The 15400-nt window shown below is 35.8% G+C and overlaps 1 protein-coding gene across 8 annotated transcripts in view; it reads right to left on the bottom strand.

Annotated features, from left to right (window-relative positions):
• Positions 1-10793: 10793 nt before the first annotated feature.
• Positions 10794-15400, bottom strand: part of GALNT13 (polypeptide N-acetylgalactosaminyltransferase 13) — a 1108472-nt gene continuing 1103865 nt past the window's right edge. For 4 of the 8 annotated variants that reach the window (XM_063595199.1, XM_055108596.2, XM_055108594.2 and 1 more), the window contains one exon: positions 10794-14215. In XM_063595199.1, coding sequence (XP_063451269.1) covers positions 14075-14215 — 141 coding nt within the window. In that variant the 3' untranslated portion in view covers positions 10794-14074. The remainder of the gene's footprint in view (positions 14216-15400) is intronic. The other 4 variants (XM_055108593.2, XM_055108595.2, XM_055108591.2 and 1 more) reach the window with 1 other exon arrangement.

Raw genomic sequence — 15400 nt, 5'->3', positions numbered from 1 at the left:
TTACAACAGCCCTAGGAAATTAATACACAGAGAAAGCATCATGAAGGCAGCTTGAGAGTGAACAGTAGCCTTAGAAAACAGCAGGGTTGGACCACCTCCATTAGAAAATCTTCACGGCAAGCACCACTGTTCTTCATGCCTTTTACTGTGCCTTTAGCAACAACAACAGCTCCTTGAAGCCTTACTCTCAGAAGTCAGGGGTTTAGCTGAAAACAGAATTCAGTTATCTAACTCTGAGCTCTAAGCCTCTGCCGTGAAACCTAGGGGAGTTTAGCGGATATTTTTAGCCTGCTTCCAAGCCTGTAAGATGCCTATTTATCATGTTTTAAATAAGAATACTCTACATACACACATACAGACACACACACACAACCACACGCATACACAATAATGGATGAGTGATTTTGAAAGGTTTTTCTTCAAAAGGAGTTAAGAATATTTTATAATTTATGACTTCTTTAATTGATTTTAGGCCTACATTTTATTACTATTAGGAATCTTGATTTTAAATTTTACTAGAAACATCAGTCACAAAAACACTAGCTTTTTTTTTTTTGTATCTGAGGGATTACCTTTGAGATTTTCCATTCTTGCTATCACAAAATTACTTCTGTTTCATCTTTTAAACACTGACCCAATGCCACTCCTTCCTGAAGGCATTACACCAAATAATATTACACTATTCCAATATTACATATAGTCCATTATACTAAATAAAATTATAGTTAAGTTAATATATTTACAGATGGCACATCAAGATAGGCACAGGTGTTGATGATGTTGATGTCTGTTTCTAATGTCATTATTTTACCATCTTAACTCATAAGCTCCCAGAAAGTAGGGTCTCAGTCTATTCAAATCATGCATAAAAAATTTAGCTTTAGTCTCTAGAATATAGGTGCTTACAAATAATTTTGATTGTGATGAATATAGTCAATGAATTGTAATCAAATGCAAAGTAATTAACTTTTTCTCTTCAAATATAGGTCCCATCATCCCTCTGATTCAATCATATTCTTTGTCAGTCATTGCTGAAATGCATTTCTAGCTGTGCCCTGCCTCTACAAAGACTTTTTTTCACATGCTGTCATTTGAAAACTCAGTTTATGAGAGTTAGAAATATAATGGCTTCCTTGGCCAAGGCAATCCTTTAACAGAGAGGTAAGGTCTGTGGGGGGAATAATAGTGCATAATCACTGTACCATAGATGCTATTTAATAAGCACACTTTCACACTTCAAGGCATTACACTTGAAAGGTAACTAATATAATCTGTAATATTTTTTCCTGTATTAAAACAAAAAGTAACCTCAACTGAGAGGGATTGTGTCACTAGGCCTACTTTTTTTTTTTTTTTTTTACTATGATAAAGTACTAAAAATTAAGGCCCCTCACTTCCAAGAAAGCCACAGCCAGTTAGCTTAAACTCTAGATATATTAGTGGTGTGTAAATATTTCACTTGAGCATATAATAAGGTCTGCTAGACAAGTTCTTTTTCTGTGGCATATTGGAAATAAAAGTGGCATCAGGAAACTAATTTCCATTGAGCACCCCCTTGACTCATGCACAATTAGACTCTCTGCATAGATTACACTTTTACAAGAAATCCATGATGACCATTTTATCATTTACGTTTTTCAAATGATGAAACATGTTCAGCTAGCTTAAATAATGGATTACCCAGTACACGTTCATCTGTGTGTGCTTAAACCCAACCTTGAACCAGTTTAAGCAAGACAGGAGTTTTTTGAAAAACTATCTAAACAAAAGAAACGATAAGGGCAGAACTGCACTGCACTTAGTTCAAGGGACCTAAACTTTGATTCTCGTTTTTTTCTTTTTTTCTTTTACTTTCTTACTCACTTTTTGTGAGTAGGAAACCTCACATGCTTGAGTTTGGGACACAGTCTTTTTTCTTTAATTCACCATAAGAGGAAATGGGAAGATTATCCTCCAGTTCCAAATAAGACACTTATAAAACAGAAAAAAACGGAAATCTAATTAGCCTCGCTTCTATCATAGGTCTATCTCTGGAGCAATCACTAGAGTCAGAGGGGCAAAGGGGTTCATGATTGGCTCATTCCTGATCATGTGTTCCCAGAGGGAAGGAGGTGGGGACCAGTGCAATGGTTAGCACATGAAAACCATAGCTTTCAAGAACTTTCTCATTGCTAGAATTGTCAGTTGGATTCTGATTCATCCATTTCAAGCCTGCCCTTTCTAATACACCTTGCTATTGTAAAACATATTTCAAGCCTACCCTTCCTAATACACCTTGTTATTGTAAAACATATTTGCTATAAATGTGGTGGTTTTAGGTTACAATTGAATTAAACTGAAGGAATATTACAGACATTCTCTTCTGACTGTCAAACTTGACCTAGAAGAGAGACTTCTTATTTTGGAGCAATAAATAGTGGATGTAATAGGCAAGAAGTCACAAAATGAATCAATATCATAACAAATGTATGAGCCTTTCTATCTGTCTACCCATCAGATCTCCACCTTAATATCCAAGCAGCAATCTGAATATAGAGCATTAGTCAGAAACTAGATTTATCTAATTGCTGTTGGCCCAAGAGCTTTAATTTGAAAAGGATTTTTTCAAACCGTATTCTCTAATCACAAAACATAGCATGCAAGCATAAGGATACATGTTAATATATCCTGCTTGGTTTCAATACACTCAGATTAGCTGATGATAATCTTTTATAAGCTATGCATGTTATTTTAATCAGGATAATATTTCTTCACTGAGATTTATGAGAACTTCATTTTTTAAAAAAGATCTCACTTTTCTATTTATTTCCCATTAACCCTAATTCCTTTTGCCTAAGATCTTGGCAAATTCCCAGAGAATGCCAAAAGTATATCACCTTCCTAAACATGCATCTGGTTGACATGTAGGTGGAGACAGATGTTGGCACTGAGGAGGGAAAATGGGGTTGAAATATTCTGCCTGAGTAGGGAATGAAGAAAGCTCTTTTGCCTGACTGGCTCCCTTATTCTATTTGAAGATTACAATGTGATTAGTTAATTTAAATTTAACTGTTAAAATGCAAATAGATTGTTGTCTTCATGTTTCTTTAATTCTTACATGTTGACATTAAATAACTAATCACATAATAACCAATATTTGACGTTTAATCATAACGCACAGCGCAACAACCACAAAAAATCCTCACATCCTGCATTGTCATCACTAACTTGCATGGAAAGTGTTTCTATACTGAGCCTTCTGGCAATATTCAGATTATTAAAAATTAAGAATTTCTTTCCTTATAAAAGAATGTACCTGAGTAATGAAATAATCTGTACAACAAAGCCCCATGACACAAGTTTACCTATGTAACAAACCTGCACAAGTACCCCTGAACTTTAAATATAAGTTAAAATAAATAAATAAATAAAAATAAAAAAGAGAATCCAGAGTTTTACTCGAACCCAATAAGAGTTTTGAAAGCATGAACTTTACCTAAGATGTACTATTCATCTGTTGGCAACTGTTTCTGACTTGGCGATTTTCTCTCTAAATAGATTAAACATTTAAAAAAAAAAGAAAATATGCTAATAAACTATTATGGGAAAAATAAATGGTTCTATTTTGAGTCTTTGAGAATAATTAAGGATAAAAATATCAATTAGTTCAATGCCATGGGCAACTTCAGCTCTTAAAGTCAAAAGTAAGTTACGTAATGACTCATGTACTGGCACATGTACATTAATTTGAGTTCTGCTGCTACTTGCATCTTTTGAAAAACAAAGCAGCAATAAGTCAAACAGCATTGGAAATCCTTTCAAAATATTTATCTATAAAGCACAGCTTTAAGGATCAACATAGCTTATCATAAACAGAGTTTTGGATATCAGTATGGTAGCTACTGAAGAATGGTTAAAACCGTTTGCATTCTGGGCTTACTTCTGTAAATCTAAGGTGCCACTTTTCAGAAAAGCTGATTTCAAGAGCTTCTTACATAAATAGCTGAAGTTCCAAAATGTGTCTGCTGCAGGGTGCTGTAGTTTAAGTCCTCCTCCACTGACTTGCAGGCCTAGAGGGACAAAACACAGGGTGTTTAGTCTGCTTATGATGCAAAACAGAAGCCAATTTCTATACATGATGGGAAAATGAGGGAAAAGAAAAACAAAATGCCTGGATATTTCTTATTCATTAAAAGCAGCTTTTGTGTCAGTTAGTCTTCTACATGGAAGAATTACAATGAACATAGAAGACTGAAGTAAACTTATGTAGCTAACATTTGCTGCAAGAGGCACTTTACCTGAATCATTGCTAACCCTCACAAAAGCCCTTCAAGGTGGGCCTGAGGGGGGCACTGGTGTTGATATGGACAAGTACAACTGTCAGCTTAGATGGTATGTGGCCCATGTGGGATGACAACTTTAGTTACCTGGCTTCAAAGTCCATACTCTTCCTACTATACTACCTATAGGATAAAAAGGTCAGATTCTATTTCAAGTTAAAGAAAACTGAACTGAGCAGTTACCTAAGCAAATGTGGCTCTTCTCCTACTTGATTGTTACTGAAAGAAATCGCTGTTAGATCTAAGCAGCTGTCTTCAGAGCCTGGTCCTGCAATGCAGTTAAAAAGAACCTGTACTCCCACCTCTTGCCAATTGTGGTAGGATAGTTAGCACCTCCTGGATCTGTCCATAGTAGATGGAAGATAAGAGAATGTCATATTTAGTGTAGAGCTAACACCACCTAAGATTTTGACAAACATCAGAGAGAGAAGCCCATCTCCATACCTATCTCCAGAGACTTGTGCACACAAATGGTGACCCTAATAAAAAGCACAGGAGGGAGGATGTAATTTTCAGTATTTTATTTTAACTTGGAATCTATAAATTTATACTATGCATTTCCTTTAAACATATGTATCCTTAGGAATGTCTAAGTATGTAGTTTTCAGAAATAAGCCTTAGAAAGACATCACAATAAATTTGTACAAATAATCTACTGCAACTTTTTTAGTTTTTTATAATGACATCTCCAGCTGCCTTGTCATGCTAACATTCCATTATTCTATGCCCCCAAACCATCCTTCCATTAGAGAAAAAAATGCGCATCTGGGTCATATCAAATATAATTAGCCTAATAGTTGTATGATTATGGAATTGTCTCAAGTTCCAAATGCATCCATTCCCTTAAAAATTAATAGTTTTGCAGTGAAGATAAATGACATAACCCTATTAGTAGGAGGACATTAAAAAGTGTAGTGGAGGTTAAACTGTATCAATATAAAGAAGAACAAGAAAAATGTTAAAGTTCTCTCTCTGCCTCCAACCCTTTTCCCACCAACTCCCAAGTCCCTTGCATGGAATACAATGCACCAATAGAAGGGAAGGATGGAAATTCACTTGATACTCAACAGATATGTATTGGGTGCCTAGAATGTGCCAGGTATTATTCTAGATACTTGCAGTATATCACAATGAAATTAAGATTCCTGTTTTGCGGTACCTTTTATTCAAGGGGTGAGGGTGCTTGGTAGGGGTGAGGGGTAGAGAGAGAGAGGCAATAAACAACTAAGCATTAAAAGTGATAACTAAGTAAATTAGACTACAGTATTACAAAGAGTAGATGGGGGATCTCATAGAGAATTTAGTTGTGATCAAGGCTAATGAGTTCCCATGTAGACATCTAGGAACAAGTATTCCAGGTAGAGGCCCTAAACCAAAGACATGCCTGGCTTGTTCAGATCCACAGCAAGGACACAGTGCTTGGGATGAAGTGAATAAGGGGAAACACTGTATGGGAGGAGGTCAGAGAGTTAACAGGGGCCAGATCAGCATGCAGTGTTGTTGGCTTTTATAAGGACATAGCCTTTTACTTTATGCAAAACAGGAAGCCACTGGATAATTTTGAGCAGAAGAGAGACATATCTGAGTTACATTTTATATCATTATTCTGGTTCTCTTTTAAACAATTTTTTTAATATAAATTTAAGGCTCTCTTTGAGAACAGACTATGGAGGAGGCAAGGGTGGAAGCAACTTGGAAACCAGTCAGGAGACTCCGGCTATCATTTAGTTGGTGGTACAGACCAGAATGGGAGTAGTTGAGGTGTTAAGAAGTGGTCAGATTCAGCAAACACTGTGAAGGTGGAATCAAGGAGATTTTCTAATGGAGAGAGAGATTTCAAGGATACCAAGATTTTAGGCCTGAGCAACTGGCAAAATGGAGTTGCCATCAACTGAGATGGAAAATCTCTGGGTTGAACAGATTTGTAGGAGAAGGCAAAAAGTTAAGTTTTGGACAAACCAAGTTTCAGGTGTCTATTAGTTATCCAAGTGTAGATGTCAAGTAGGCAGTTTTTGAACTGGATAGAGATATTTGGGAGTCATCAGCATCGGAGACATTGAAATATGTGCTTCTGGATGAGATCACCAAAGAGTCAATGCAAATTGAGAAGGCCAAGGACTGCACCTCGAGGCACTCCAATATTAAGACATGAGAGAAAGAAGGGAAAGCTTAGCAAAGGAAACTGGAAATCACTGGCCAATGAGGTGGAAGGAAAACCAAAAAATGAAGAAAGAATATCCAAAGGAGGAGTTGGTGAGCTGCTGAGGCAAATGATTCTAAATCCACTAATGGAAACTAGAGTTTTAAAAAGCTAAGTATGTGGGAAAAAATGGATTCTCCACCCGCTTCGGTCCATATAAATAAAGGAAGAAATTTGAAGTGCTTTTATATATGCAACTTAACTTCATGTCATTGTTTAAAAGCCAAAATGTTTCACAGGTACATAGGGAAAGCAAGCTGCAGGCTCAGGGCTGAGAACACAGGTCCCATTAGTCTTAAGGAAGAGTATTTTAAATTCTGACCTCAATTGTTTAGACAATGTTGATTTCACAGCCTCCACCTTATATATATTATCATGTAGTAGATAGAGTGCTTGCTGCAGTAAGTTCAGGTGTTTTGTGTTGCAGAGAAAACTGTAAAATCTGTTTTAGATGTTTGCATATTTACCTAGTTTTTCACTTCAAAAAATTGGTGAAGAGACTTCTGTCAAAAGAATTTCAGTGGGCTACCTACCACCTCTTTCCCACAGTGGAAGCAGAGATTGGTGATTAATATCCTCTGTCCTGCGGGGGAAAAAAATTCATGATGTCAGAAAATGAGTGAGTCAACAGAAAGCCTACCTAAGAGTCTCCTTGGCTGAGGAGGAAGACGAAAGCACAGTTCTGAGCATGAGAGCTCACATTCTGTTTCTACCAGGTGCTTGAAGAAAAGCAAGACAGGGTAAGTTATGGATCTATCAAAACCTGAAGTGGGTGGGGTTGCTTTATTAGGTTATACTTGGGTACCTGGTTACTGCTGGAAATGTATGCTGTGCGTGGACAAGAGTAACCGAAAAGAGAGTAACAGAGTTGGGTATCTGGAGTCACACTTGGTTTACAGAAAGCCAAGAAGGGACAAAATCTAGAAATGTCCTTTACACTTGCTGACAGTTATAAGTTGTGGAAAACTAGCGAGGTGTTCATGTTTGCAAATCAATGGACTTCTGAACAGGAAATTTCAGATGAGTCTCTTCAGAATAAAATTATGAAAACAGATTATTAGAATCGTCGTTCTCTCTTCCCTTCCCTCCCCTCCCCTTCCCTTTCCTTTCCTTTCCTTCTTCTTTATTCTTGCTTCCCTCTTCCTTCCCTTCCTTCCTTTCTCCACCTTAGAAAATTAAATGCTCTTTTTGATTATCTTAGTGGTTAAGACTGAAGAGTTGATCCTGCGCTGTGCTGTGGAGTGGGCAGCTTCTCTCCATCTTCTCTCACCCTGACAGACTGTCTTAGGATTCCAGTCTCAGAAGCCAGGTATTGGGTATGGTCTATATTCTGAAAAATAATTTTTATCATTGATGTGAGACTTTTAAATTTTTCTATTATTAGTCATTTTTGTAAAACAGAAAGAAAAAAATCCACCTCAAATCATTTCAGAATCAAAAATAAATAAAAATAAATGCTTTAAAATCATGCATATTTTAGTGTTTCTATTTTATATATTTTGATAACAAAATTGTACTGGGAACACAACATTTTCTTGGTGCTAGGAGATATTCATAGGCACTTAATCATTTATTTAAATAATCTACAAACATGGAGGTTAAGCATAAAATAGTGACATTGTTTATCTATTTGAAATGTTAACCATTTATTTTCCAAAAAGGCAATATATACCAAAGGAAAACTAAATTGGCATATTTTCACTCTACAAAAATGTGTAAATATTTAAATTTACAGCAAAAGAACAATTGTATCATCTAATAATGCTTACAGTATTTAAAATCTGTCATTATGCACAATCTACTTTTATAAATGTTAAAGAACCATGTGCCAAGCATATATCTAAAACATTTTTGAAATTACTCCTTTCTAGCTGTGGCTACACTGACCAAAACAACAACAACAACAACAACAACAACAAAACAAAACAAAAAAAGCTGAAATACAAAAAAAAAAAAACAAACAAAAAAAGACATGTAATCATCAAGTTCTTTTTTCCCCCTTGTGCTATTTTTAGCAGAAATTTCAGTACAACTGGAACCAAGCAGCAGCTTACTTTCGTTTTCACACCAATGGAATGCATGATGAAAATCTCATTTTTAAAAAACATTATAGATATAGCCTTAATCATCTAATTTTCCATTCTCATTCTAACTCATTAAAAACAGAATATTGAGTGATTTGTTCTCCCTAGCTAAAAACAAAAACAAAATAACTTTATATAATGTAACACAAGTATCGCAGAAGTGGTCTTTATCTTAAAGGATCCTTAAGAAAAGAGCTGCCTGAATTCAGTAGTATTTCAGAGGGATTTTTCTTTTAAAACAAATACAGTGAAAATTGTCTTTAGAATTTATTGACCAATATAAAACAAACTGGGCTACAAATATACACAAATTATTTAAAACACATTGCTGGTGCTCATTCAACACCATAAATTCATACAATAGCTGATATTTAGTAGCAGTTCGAACATGGTGTAGTCACAACAGATGTGTCCATGTACTATACATAAGAGGGGCTGATTTCACCTATTCCATATTTTGACATATTGGGGAAAATGGGCAGTGGCGGAATCCTGAAACACAAGCTGCCTTTAGATCTAATTGAATTTTTGCTGCCCAACTGAACTGGAAATTTATTCAAGATTTGCAGCAGATATCAGCCATGCAGGATGACAGCTGTAGATGGTGACACATCCATTAAAAACTTGAATTTCTAAAATTCTTCATATTTGTGAAATCAGTACACTTTATAACTTAAGAATGCGTACATGTTTTGCCTCCTCTGAGACTAGATTTAGCATCTGTAAATGAGATGCAAGTAAAATGGTTGTGAGCAGATACGATCATCATTTCTTAAGTGGTGACACCATGTGTGGTGGGAGACAGTATTTTGAGGTTTACCGAACTAATTCAGAATATGATCCTAACCTCCCACCAAATTTTTTAAAAAGGTAAAAACAGTTCTGTTTTAGTGTAGTTATTTTTTCTCTCTCTGTACACTTTTTTCCTTTTTATTAGACTGTTTCTAAGCACCATGGCAAAATCAAATTTATGGATTGTGTTTACCAGAGTTTACAGAGCTCCACTGGGAAGCCTAGAAATCTCTGCTGATTTCCCTGCAGTCTTTGAAGCTCCATAACATAGAACCCAATCTTCACAGTAATAGATGGTCTAATTCTCTGTGCAAGCCGTAGGCCAAACCTTACTTTTAACCTGAAGATAATTAGAAGGAAAATGAAAGTGAGTATGTTCCATTAGTTACTACTGAAAAGGCTTTGCTTCCCTGAAACCCAGTTTGCCAAATAATGCTTGGATGTTCCTGTAATCATGCTGTTTCTAGTTTATTTCTGCGGTAGGTCTTAGTGCTTGTATTATTTTAAAGAACTAATTTTATTTAAATTACTAGTAAGAATTTAAATATTTCTAAAGAATCAATATACTAATCATAATTTTTTTTTTTGAGACAGTCTTGAGGCTGAAGTGCAGTGGTGTGATCCTGGTTCACTGCAGCCTCTGCCTCCCAGGTTCAAGCAATTCTCTCACATCAGCCTCCCAAGTAGTTGGAATTACAGGTGCGTGCCACCACATCCAGCTAATTTTTGTATTTTTAGTAGAGACAGGGTTTCGTCATGTTGGCCAGGCTGGTCTCGCAGTTCTGAACTCAAGTGATTCGCCCACCTCAGCCTCCCAAAGTGCTGGGATTACAGGCGTGAGCCACAATGCCTGGCCCCATAACATGTTTAATGAAGATATTTTTCCATTATTGTTCCATTTCTATAATTTTTTGAGTGACAGTTTTAGTTTATATTAACAATAAGGGGGTCCAGGCAACACCACTTTAGATATATGATCCTTAGAAAAGTTATATTACATATCTGGGTTTCAGCCTTATTATCTATAAACAGAGAAACTAAGACAAGGTCATCTGTAAAGTCCTTTAAAAATCTCTGTGTTTATTCCATTGACTGCACTTAGAAGATAAATTTAGTAATAGTTCTTAAGAAATCATGAAAATACATAATTTTTAAGACAGTGATATCTCTCCTCTGAAAGTCAAAATCTTATACCTTCAAGTGGCCATTGGGCACAACAAAAAAATAAAAACTATTTTTAGCTTAATGAAGCAACTTATATAATATAGCAGCATTTTAATAAAATTTCATATTTCATTTCCATAAGGCAGGATATTTTATCCAGAAAATTATAGTCCATAGTTTAATGTGAAGAATATTAGGAAGAAAATTAAAATTTGAAGACAAAGTTTTTGGAAATCCTGTCTAAATATATTAGCCTTTATTTTAAAATTTAAAATACAAAAAAAGTATGATACAGTAACACTTAGCAACTTTAACACACATTTTTCAGTTCATTAATTCAAGAAATATTTAGAGAATATATATGCCAGAAATACCAAATGAACAAAACTGACAAAGCCCCTGCCTTCATGGGACTTACCTTCTAGGGCATGTGATGGGCATGTGTGGGGCCGGGGAGGGGGAAGTATAGACAGAAATAAAGAAGCAAACTCATAGATTGTCAGGTACAGGGGATAGGGAAGGCAGACGGGAGAAGGGTTTGTCTTACTGATAAGATAATATTTGAACTGAGATCACTAAGGGGAGCTCTCTGGGGCAGAGGGAACAAAACACTAAAGCAGGAACTTTCTTGGGAGCCATAATAGGGTAAGTAAGATGCAGAATAATAAGAGATAAAAGATGGTGTTAGAAAAAGGTAGAATCGCATGTGTGTGTGTGTGCTTGTGTATGTATGTGTGGTGAGTGGTGTGGACGTGTAGAGGGGTAACACTCATAAAGGACCTTGAAGGCCACCGGAGGGAGAAGTCATTGGAAGATTGTGAGCAGGGAAGTGACACAATCAAATTCATGGTTAACAGAATCACTATGGCTGTTGTACTGAGAAAAGATTGTTCAAGACAAGGACTGGGAAATTAGGGAACTAAATAATAAGCATATTGCGATTAAAAAGGTTAGAGGTAGTGACACCTAGTGGATATGGTGGCAAGTCATTCTTTTCTAGTTATATTTCAAAGGTAGCATCAAGGGGATTTGCTGTTGGATTAGATGAGAGTTGAAACAGAAATAGAGGAGTCAAAAGCAACTTTCAGTTTTTGACCTGAGCATCTGGAAGGTTGAAGTTGCATTAACCGAGATGGAGAAGACCACAGAAGACATTGGTTTGAAATATGTCAGTCTAGCTCCATAAATAAGGGATAAGACAAGTGCATTATGAATCCAATCATGGTTTTAACTTTTTGTACTGAAGACAATAAACATTTTTGTAAACAAATTAAATGTTAGTCATTGCTTTCTAGTGTTGGATGTTTTGTAATATTTTATGCCACTTTTTGTTAGATACTATAATGGCACGTGTTCAAGCCATCTGAAGATTGTTTAAAAATCCTTTTCTAACATGAAACTCATGTAGTTTTAGTTTTCTCACCATGACCATAATGAACTTTCACATATTTAAAATTCTGCTAAAACGTTTCAAGTTCAGCTTTGATGGGGTAGCTGTATTTATAAAAATTTGCCATTGACCATTTTCTACATAACATGCATTTTGACTGACAAAGCAATAAGTGGAACATATGGTATACATGAGTCCTTGAGAGTTGAAGCTTTTTCAACTTAAGTAATAATGCTGTGCAGGGTCTTTTTACCTTAGTAAGGAGAAGAGGAAATGAGGGAAGAAAAGGAGTGTAAAAGTGAAAAATGGGAATTTTACATGAGGCCTCAATGGACTTGAGAGGCTGCTATTAATTTAAGGCAATGGTTCACTGCCTCTTGGGAGTCATAGCCTTCTTTCCAAGTTTGCTGTGAGTGACATACTCCCACCTCAGAAAAAAAAATGCCCTGATATTCAACATTTTGCTTACAATTTTAGGAAATTCACGGATTCAGAGAGAGCTCATGGTGAGGGGTGTCTATATTTAAAGAGCAAACCTGAAATGCTCCCGGTTGTAGATTCTTCCCTACAGTTGTACCAATAAAAAGTCAAAAGAGGAAGGAACACCAGTTGCAAAAATCATTTAAGATTTTACTGACCATCAGAAAGTGTCCTCGTTTTCATTATAAAGCAGTGTATGTGCATGTCAGAGACATAGTTTGTATGCAGTCAAAATGATTAATCCTTTCTATAAGAGCTTTTTAAGTAAAGATGAGGACCAAAGAAGTGGAATCTTCTGCTCCAGAAAACACTTCTTCCATTTTTCCTCTCAAATTTCTCTTAGCTGCTGAGTGCATTTATAATGAATAACATGCATATATAGGGCAACTCTTTGAGCATTTAAAATGATGTCAAATATAAAAACTTACTAGCAAAAATCTGATTTTTTTTCATTTTCATGGCCTCTGCTAATGTATTTTGAACATAAAGGGTTTTAAGATGAGAAAAGAAAATGTGAATCTAGCCTGATTATAACTATATTCCTTGGGCCATAATATATGGCAAACAATATATAGCAGTTTAATTACAATAAAAGTTTAATGAATGTGTATTGAGCTTATTCCCCTGGTGATAAAATTTTTAGATACTGGAGCATAGCACTGAAAGGTATTCTTTAACATAGAAAATGAAAATGACAGTGGTAACCTAACTAAAATCTTTAAGTGCAATAGAGTTAAAAATTAAGTCTAAAATTCTCCCTTTCACCTGCAATTCTGTACAGCATCAATGGCATGCCACTGTCTATAGATTGAAGAGAAAAGGGATGGTAGAGTTTGTGGAGACCAAGATTTTGGTTAAGAATTGAGTCTCCAACATAAACTTTGGGAGCAAGATTATTTAGTTTCAGCCTGTGTTAGGAATGATTGCAACCCACTTTGAGTTCTCTCACAGTGATCGAAGTGCTGCGGATTAGACTCATCTTGTTCCCCTCAATGCTTCACGGATTTTTTTATGTACTTTAAATTGAATTTAAAAAGTTTCCTTCTCTTTTTTGAATTCACATTGGTTTAAATGTGATGCTTCTGTAAAGGCTCTATGAATTCAATATCCAATGTAATGTTTTTCCTTGTCCAAAACTTGGAACATTTTGTAAGATGAATTCACCATTCAGAAGTAATTTAATATGTGGCCCTGCTGTAGACACAGAAATCAAACATGTTTCCATGAAGGATCCGTAAAAAGAGTGAGTTTATAAAGCAACTGATATTTCATAATGAAGATTTTATAAGGCATTTACATTATCTCTTTCAATCACCATGACAACCAAAAATAAAATAACCTCCAATTAACCCTACGACATGAGTGCAATAAAGATTTTTCTTAAAGCAAACACAATTTGTTTTACAAGTTGTTCTGTTGTTTAATAATAGTTTGCTATTATTTATATTTTTATGTGCTTTGATCAGATACAAATTTTAGTAGGGAAATAAGCAAACATTTCTAGAAATGAATTAGAAACAATTGTGTTTTAGAATACTAAAAGGATTTTTAAAACTTTCAATTCAGCGAAGTTAATATTTTCCCTCAATTGAAATAATGGAAAAACAAAAGTGTAGACACTTTCATGGCTTGGAGGACATGATCTTCATGTGCCCAAGGTCATGTTCCTTAGCAGCCACTGTTGGGATCTGCTTCCACTACAGTCCTGCATTGTAGGCACCATTTTGTCTTCTTCAGAAGGTTCATCGAGACATTGGTTACTGTTAACATGTCGCAACGTGAGTCTCTGTAAAAGATAACCAATAATCAGTGCAGCTTATTTCATCTTTGGCTTCGCTAGCACATCACATAAAATCTGTTCTTTAATAAAATACCTAGGAATCCAACTTACAAGGTATGTGAAGGACCTCTTCAAGGAGAACTACAAACCACTGCTCAAGGAAATAAAAGACGATACAAACAAATGGAAGAACATTCCATGCTCATGGGTAGGAAGAATCAATATCATGAAAATGGCCATACTGCCCAAGGTAATTTACAGATTCAATGCCATCCCCATCAAGCTACCAATGCCTTTCTTCACAGAATTGGAAAAAACTACTTTAAAGTTCATATGGAACCAAAAAAGAGCCCGCATCGCCAAGTCAATCCTAAGCCAAAAGAACAAAGCTGGAGGCATCACACTACCTGACTTCAAACTATACTACAAGGCTACAGTAACCAAAACAGCATGGTACTGGTACCAAAACAGAGATATTGATCAATGGAACAGAACAGAGCCCTCAGAAATAACGCCGCATATCTACAACTATCTGATCTTTGACAAACCTGAGAAAAACAAGCAATGGGGAAAGGATTCCCTATTTAATAAATGGTGCTGGGAAAACCGGCTAGCCATATGTAGAAAGCTGAAACTGGATCCCTTCCTTACACCTTCTACAAAAATCAATACAAGATGGATTAAAGACTTAAACGTTAGACCTAAAACCATAAAAACCCTAGAAGAAAACCTAGGCATTACCATTCAGGACATAGGCATGGGCAAGGACTTCATGTCTAAAACACCAAAAGCAATGGCAACAAAAGCCAAAATTGACAAATGGGATCTAATTAAACTAAAGAGCTTCTGCACAGCAAAAGAAACTACCATCAGAGTGAACAGGCAACCTACAAAATGGGAGAAAATTTTCGCAACCTACTCATCTGACAAAGGGCTAATATCCAGAATCTACAATGAACTCCAACAAATTTACAAGAAAAAAACAAACAACCCCATCAAAAAGTGGGCGAAGGACATGAACAGACACTTCTCAAAAGAAGACATTTATGCAGCCAAAAAACACATGAAAAAATGCTCATCATCACTGGCCATCAGAGAAATGCAAATCAAAACCACAATGAGATACCATCTCACACCAGTTAGAATGGCAATCATTAAAAAGTCAGGAAACAACAGGTGCTGGAGAGGATG

The sequence above is a fragment of the Pan paniscus genome, chromosome 13 (assembly GCF_029289425.2).
Source record: "Pan paniscus chromosome 13, NHGRI_mPanPan1-v2.0_pri, whole genome shotgun sequence".
Lineage (NCBI taxonomy): Eukaryota > Metazoa > Chordata > Mammalia > Primates > Hominidae > Pan > Pan paniscus.
The sequence above is the reverse complement of the archived record's forward strand: the minus strand, read 5'-3'. Positions and strand labels throughout refer to the sequence as shown.